Source organism: Arachis hypogaea, chromosome 13 (assembly GCF_003086295.3).
Source record: "Arachis hypogaea cultivar Tifrunner chromosome 13, arahy.Tifrunner.gnm2.J5K5, whole genome shotgun sequence".
Lineage (NCBI taxonomy): Eukaryota > Viridiplantae > Streptophyta > Magnoliopsida > Fabales > Fabaceae > Arachis > Arachis hypogaea.
This window is the reverse complement of record NC_092048.1, coordinates 53,010,922-53,018,104: the sequence shown is the minus strand read 5'-3', so window position 1 is coordinate 53,018,104 and position 7,183 is coordinate 53,010,922. Positions and strand designations below refer to the sequence as shown.

Genomic DNA, 7,183 nt, shown 5'->3' with positions numbered 1-7,183 from the left:
GCTTCAAAAACGTGGTGAAAAGGGTCAATGGCCACGCTTTTGTGAGAGTGGCAATTGATTAGAGATACGGCCACGCTTTTTTTCTGCCATGCTTCAAAAGCGTGGCCATAGAGAGAAACAGAAACGTTTTGAAAGCGTGGCGACAGGGTTTCATTATGATAGCTTTTATAAAGCGTGGCCATATCTTGGTACTCTTTTGGCATGCTTTAAAAGCGTGGCCAAAAGTTTTTTTATAAAAAAAACCCTAATTACCCACCCCCAACCCAATAACCCTCAAACTTGGCCATCCAAATGCTTCAATCGGGACTCTCTCACTCTCAACTCTTACCGTCACTCTCATCAATGGCAACCCAGGAAGAGCTCAGATCCCCGCCGTCACCAGCACCGCCCTCGTTGCGCCGCTAGCCTCCCCTCCGCCTTGTCTCCTCGTCACCTCTGCCCTAGCATCCAACAGCGTCAGCGTCATTAGCCTCTTACCGTCTCCTCGTCGTTTACGCTATTAGCCTCTTACCGTCTCCTCCTCGATCATCTGTTCGCCGGAGGGCAGCAATATCTTCCCGACAGTGCGACTCCTTCTGCGGCTGAAGGGCGGCATAGGAGGGTTCAGATCGCTGCTTCGAGGGCGGCGATGTAGGCCGGGAAAAAGAAGATGAACAATTTTGACGCTTGCAAGGACATGAGTGGGAGAAGGCTGAGGCACGTGAACCCAGAGAGAGGCTGGAGGAGTGGAAGGCGGCGGAGGAGGAGCGGCGGCTGGAGAAGGTTGTGGAGCAGTTTCTGAAGAAGCAGATGAAGAAAGGTAAGAAGGTTGCTGGCGATGGAGAAGATCACAAGTATGTTGCCAAGTATAGGGAAGAGTCTGAGCGCTGTGTCGCCGAGGTTGCAGAGTCTGTGAAGGAGGCTTTGAAGTCTCTCAATGGTAAGAGAAAGGGTTCTGAAGCTGCACTGGAGAAAGCTGATTCCAAGAAGTTGAAGATATGGTAAATTCCTACTTTCTTCTTTGGATCTTTTTTGTCTACTTGTTTATGTGTAGAATGATTGCGTGATAACTATGCTTGGATGTTTGAATTTGGATTTGGTTTTGATTTTGTATTCTGGTGATTTGGGAAAAGAAATTATTTATTGATAATCTGATATTTATATTTATGGTTTTTTGAATTTTCTAGAATGGGGAAGAGAAAATTGAATGAAAGTGATAGTGACTTAATTCATCAGCTCTAAATTCTTATTGATAGTGTAGAAATTTTCATGGAACAGTTTGCTGTGTATAATTATATGCAGAGCTCATCCATAAAAATTTCAACCCGAACCAAACATACCCTGAGAATTAATTGGAAGTCAATCCTCGTTTGGTGAACTTACAGTCATGTTTCAGGTTGGAGCAATGAGCATCTCAGTATTGCGAAGTGTGTGGCAAATGTTCTGCCTATGCGAGAATTGGGATGGCGAAGTTAGTGTCTGCAATCAACTTGCTAATAGCCTTATGCAATTGGAAGACAGGTTTGATGATTTCATTCAAAAGTTGAAAGAAGCGGGATGCAACTTGCTCTTAGTGTGATTGAAGCACCCACTGGCAATGAGGAAGATAATGACCTTGAATTTGAAAACTTGTCCTGGAATGGATCAGATATGGGTAAGTTTACATTCCCAGCTACTGAACTGGTTACATTTTGCTCAATGCAGTTAGTTCACATGATTTATTGTTACATCATCTATAGTTTTAAGAATCATTCTCTCTTTTATGAACTCATTTTCCAAAGTATTCTAAACTTTTCAGCTTCTATGGGTTAAAGAAAACTTGCAAGAGTCTTGGTCTTTGGTTAAGAATCACCTTCTTCCTCCTACTCCATATTAATCAACCACACGAGAATACTCCTTTTTCAGCAATATAATCATGATTCATGAGTGCATAAAAAAATGATCATTTCTGTAATTGTAGTAAGTTGTAGATAAGCTCGAATAACCTGCAATATTAAAGTAATAATTAAAGTGTGTTCAGCACTGCTGAAACAATGTAAAATCATCTAGCTATCCCATATATCCGTACGGATCATTAGATCTTATCTTATGTTTAGGTTGTTCTTATCTTAATTCTGCCTAATTGAAAGGAAAAAAACAGTTGAGGAGAGAAAAATTTAAAGCAAGAAGATATATACACACAGTTGAGGAGAGAAAAATTTAAAGCAAGAAAAATTGAAAGGAATTGCTGTATACATTTAAACTTTCTAAAGTTTTATAGTTTCTAGTTTCCATGAGCAGACTGCATATGATCACTCACATGTACATTTTCTGAAAGAACTTGATGGAGTTTGGTTTGATCATATTCCGGATATTGTAAGAAATGAATGGTCAAGCTGTACAAAAGGTATTTGTTACTCTTCTTACTGAGGTTGATCCTGATCCATCTTTGTTGGGTAATTTGTCTTTTGGATTAGTTCAATAATTCTAGTATATGTTTAACAAAATTGAAAAAGAGTGCATGCATATTTCCTAATTAAAAAAGGACAAAAGAAAGGTAAAATTCACATTGAACCATTGAAAATTTCATTTTTAGTAGAGTGCAATAGCATCACTTAATCTAGGTAACTAACCCTATTTATCCGGACTAGGCTTTTGTTGTTGTTTAATAACTAAAAATAAATCTAATGCACATCCTTCATATATATTGTATGCAGTTTTGGAGCAATCTTCCCAATATAAAGATCCAATATTTATGTTGGAACTTGTTCTTCCCCAACAATCCACCAATGGTATATTACTTCTTTATGTTCCCCTCATTATATTGAATTGTCCTGAGCACTGATTTCATAATGTGTAAATGAATTATTTTTTTTCACAGGTCAAACATCTTCCTATTTTGCATGGCAAAAGACAGTTGATGCAGTGAAGGTGTTCTAATTTATTCTTTTAAATTGTCTTTTATGGATGATTTTTCTTAAATTACTTTAATGCTCAGAGATGGGTGTCTCTTTCCAATGTTTTATTTTCCAAACCTTGCTCTTGAGTTTTGTCTTGTTTTTTTGAGAGTATACTTTACTGCAAATGTTTCTTTTCTTGTCTTCATGGCAGTTTATGAGCTTTCCTGTTTTATTAAATCTCTTTTAATTAGTATTTTGGTTGACGCTGTTAAATATGTAAATTTGTGATGTTTTTTATTGGTTGTTCTTTGAAAACTCTTGAATCATAATTCTGATACCAATTATTTTTCTAGGCTTTTATTCTCCACTTTCAGCTGAAGACATTTATATTCAAACGTGAGTTGGCAGAGAATCCATTGATTGCCATTTCTAGCAATGATTCTGGAATAATCTGTTCTTCAAATGTTTCTTCTGCTAGCTTTGGGTCTAATGTTTCTTTGGGTAGGCATCGTTCTGTTTCAACTTGTTTGTGCCTCTGGCGTCATGTCTCTTTTTCATTCTCTAATGCTGACTACTGCAGAATCTGGAATACCTTGTACAATTGCATTTTCAAATGCCAAAATTAGAGATGTATATGTAGTACCAATGGTACATAAGAATACCAGAAAATTGCTTCTCACAGAGAAACACCCATTTCGAAGCCGGCATGGGGTAGTGATAACAATTGCTCCATTGGCAGGGTTATGTGTAAGTCAATATCTTGATCGAGTCATCATGTTTTGATTTATTTGTTTTTTCAGTTATTTGCCTCTTTATCTGTTTCACAGCCAACAATAGATAAGGATCACCCCTCATGGTTGCATCTTCGAGTAAGAGAGTTCAACCCCAAGTTGTATGCAACTAAAGCTAAAGGAAATCATCTTAGCATGCCTGATCATTTTGTGGATGGGAGATGGATCCTTGGTTTTCCAGATGCAAAAGCTTGTAAGGATGCTCATTTAGCCATTCTTCGCGAAATTACCAAGCAGAGATCAGCTGTGGAGGCCATTCTTGCTCCATTACTTAATTATGATCTTGGATTAGCTGAAGAAAACAGAGAAAAATAAAGTTGTGATGATGACTGATTGTAGGTTAGTTTACATTCCTCCCTTGTCTTATTGCTTCTTTTTATAAATTTTCTTTATATTTTGGCTTTAAATGTATGAGTCTATAACTACACATGTTATTAATGTACATAATTTTGTAGTGCTTAGTATGTCTTAGGTTCACAAACCAGTACATGTAAATCTGATTTCAAATAGAGATGTTTTTGTTTTGAAAATGAAAACATATTTGGTGTATATAAATTTTGAGTAAGTTAGCATAGAGTTTTAGAAATATGTCTCGGCAATCGAATTGAGAGTTATTGTTTAGGTATAAAACTCCTAAATCATTAGTCAAGAATAACATGATTAGAAATGGCCTTTTGCCACTGTTTAATATAAGCTTTTCTAGAATATGTGAAGATGAAGTGAGTGGGGCCTCTCTTGGCAATTAGACCGGCGAAATCAATAATTACACAGGGGCTACTCTCTATGCAATTATGCATGATATTTCCCGTTCCCTAAAGTGTTTACTCTTTTAGAGATTTTTAAACTTTTCCTTGTGTTTGTGTGTGGTGAGGTACACAATTCATTTTGACAAAAATAATGAACTCGTATTGATGAAATTACCGATAATTGCCAATTGGCGTTTATTATGTCTTCCAAGCCAGATAAAATTAGGTTCTGAATTTATACCTTATAGCATACTAAACCACTAATATTCCACAAGAAAAATACTAAATGAAAATAAAATCAAATGTGTGTGTATATATATATATATATATATATATAACGATAAAATCAATGAAAAGAAAGAAGATCTATTTGCCAGGTTGAATTGTCTCCATAGAAGTGGAATTTCGTTAGAATCACTCACTGAACCACTCTCTCTAATTCTGTGACCAATGCAAGTTTAACTGATTGCTTGCTTGCTCCTCTTGACATACATCATTAATTTTGATATCAGTCCTTTAATTTATCTTATGCATGGATCTAAACTTTGTTCTCAATTTTATCATCTCTACATGTATATATTCATTTCTTGTGATGCATGCAGAAGCAGCACTATACTCACCATACTCTCTTCTAAGAGTACCTAGCTTCATGGGGTTATTTTTTATCGTTTTTTCTTCAACCTGCGATTATCCCTGGTAGGAGCAACATGGTCATGTTACTGTATAAATTGGTAGGGAAAAAAAGGAAGCATATGAATGGATTTATTACTATAGTTGAACATATTTGGATTTTTTTTCTGTACCCAATTCTTATTCTGATGCTGGTACCTTTATCCAATATTTGTTTGGTGGATATATAGACTTTCATAAGAATAATTGAGTTGGTGAGATAGGTTGATTTTTAGCTATAATAGCTGAATGGCATCAATATCTTTAAACTTCATAGAATACTCTTGTAATAATCAATTTTTGTGTATTATTAAATATTAATTACAAGCCATGTGATCTTGCACAGTTGATATATCTGGACTAATTACAAAAGCATGGTGAGTTTCATGGGTCAGAAATGTAAATCCTAATGCCTAGTTGCCTACACATTGGTTGAATAGTAATCAACTAATCACTTAGTAAAGTGCTATTTAAACTTTAAAGCTGACAGAGTTAAATGGTTACCTTTATGTGACATGATATCTAACTTTCATCACCTTGTTTTGGCAAGAATAGAGAATGTGTTCACATTGATTTAGTGAATAATTACCAATAAAATTTATTTGTTAAAAAATAATTTATTTATACTAAAAAATATTAAAAATATTTATAATAGAGTCCTGACAAACAAATTCTCAATTCGTTTTTACTGTTTTATTTTTGGCAGAATTTAGTGTAGTTTGTGTTTTTGAATAATTTAATGTAGTTAGTGTACTTATTGCTTGTAAATTGCAGTGGCATTATAGCTTGTAGGTATTAATTAAAATTGAAGGGATGGGGTCCATAAAGGTTGAAGTCAAAAGGAAAATAGAACTGGGTCCTAATGCATTTCCCCATCAGGTTCGTGGCCTCAGATCTTTTCTTGTTTCTTATTCTGTATTCAGTCCACCTTTCATGGTTGTTTGTTTGTTTGTTTATGCAGTTGTGCTGGACCTTAAGTTGAGTTCTCAGCTTTTTTATTGTAATCTTCACAAAACAAACAAGGATTCAGTAATTGAGGAACCTGTTTCTAGCATGGGAGTTTGTCTGAGTGCCCAAGTTAAAGTTGAGAGCCCCTATAGCACTGGTATTCCTTCCTTAATTCTCTTCTTCTTTCCTATGACCCTTTTAAGTGGAAATGCCTTTTACAATAATTGATTTTGGATATTTGTGCTTGCATGTATATCATCCAAGTTTGTCCCTTTATTCTCTTTCTAAGCTTTTGGGCAGAGCTTTGACAAAAAGATCCAAACTGTATTGTGGAGATGCGTGGGAACACAGGAGAAGCGTGAATTTACAATTTCAAGAATTTTATTCTTTAATCTTCTTTTAAAGTTTTTTTACAAGATAACACATGTTTTGGTTTGTGACTTTGAGTAATAGGCTAAAAGAAAATAAAGCTAGTGTTGTCTAGAATGGAAAGTGAAGCTTCAAAATAATTTATCAATTTTGTATCTATTTTTGCCATCTTTTGCAGGTAAAAAAGTTCACAAATATTTCCAAAACAATTATGTATATGATCTAAAGGAAGGAAGTTTAAGAGGGTTAGAGGAAGGAGGAACAACAAAGGACTTAGGATTTAAGTTGTATTGTTTCTGTATTTTTTTTCAGTTTTTAGTTTTGGAATTTGAACTTGAGATTTATTTTGTATTTGAGTATTAGTTTTTTAATGTATAAAACAATTATAGAAAAAATTATGTATGTCACTAATTATTTGATTTGTCTTGTAATAAAAATTGCATACTATATTTATAAATTTGGTAATAAAAAAGAACTGAAAAATTTATATTTTGTATCGATGAAGGTAAAAATCAGTAAAAGGATTTTTTTTTTAATTTTATAAGGCTATTGCCACGCTTTTAAAGCGTGGCTGTACCTCTGGATATGGCCATGCTTTAAAAGCGTGGCCATATCTCTTTATCGCCACGCTTTCAAACCGTGGCCATATCTCTCTCTATCGCCACGCTTTGAAAGCGTGGCCATATCTCTCTCTATCGCCACGCTTCAAAAGCGTGGCCATATCTCTCACATACGGCCACGCTTCAAAGGGTGGCCATTTGTAAAAAACGTGGCAAAAGAAAAAGCGTGGCGGTAGCTCAAA

At 35.2% G+C, this 7,183-nt stretch overlaps 1 protein-coding gene across 4 annotated transcripts; it reads left to right on the top strand.

The window, feature by feature from the left end:
* Positions 1-260: 260 nt before the first annotated feature.
* LOC112738370 (protein TRANSPARENT TESTA 9) lies at positions 261-6,838 on the top strand. Of its 4 annotated transcripts, none has more exons than XM_072211972.1 (11): positions 299-980; positions 1,376-1,633; positions 2,260-2,365; positions 2,676-2,750; positions 2,840-2,889; positions 3,212-3,254; positions 3,439-3,605; positions 3,686-3,988; positions 5,839-5,943; positions 6,026-6,169; positions 6,560-6,838. In XM_072211972.1, the coding sequence occupies exons 2-8, from the start codon at positions 1,577-1,579 to the stop codon at positions 3,962-3,964; spliced, it is 777 nt and encodes a 258-aa protein (XP_072068073.1). In that variant the 5' UTR covers positions 299-980; positions 1,376-1,576; the 3' UTR covers positions 3,965-3,988; positions 5,839-5,943; positions 6,026-6,169; positions 6,560-6,838. The 4 variants fall into 4 exon arrangements, with proteins under 4 accessions (XP_072068072.1, XP_072068073.1, XP_072068070.1 ...); XM_072211969.1 differs by having other exon boundaries at positions 3,212-3,359; XM_072211970.1 differs by having other exon boundaries at positions 3,212-3,359; positions 6,277-6,838.
* The last annotated feature ends 345 nt before the right edge of the window (positions 6,839-7,183 follow it).

Coding starts and splice junctions, on each gene's coding strand:
- LOC112738370 (XM_072211969.1), top strand. CDS start 1,577: ATGAGGAAGATAATGACCTTGAATTTGAAAACTTGTCCTGGAATGGAT. Junction 3,360..3,438: donor TGGGTCTAATGTTTCTTTGG/GTAGGCATCGTT, acceptor TGACTACTGCAG/AATCTGGAATACCTTGTACA. Junction 3,606..3,685: donor CTCCATTGGCAGGGTTATGT/GTAAGTCAATAT, acceptor TCTGTTTCACAG/CCAACAATAGATAAGGATCA.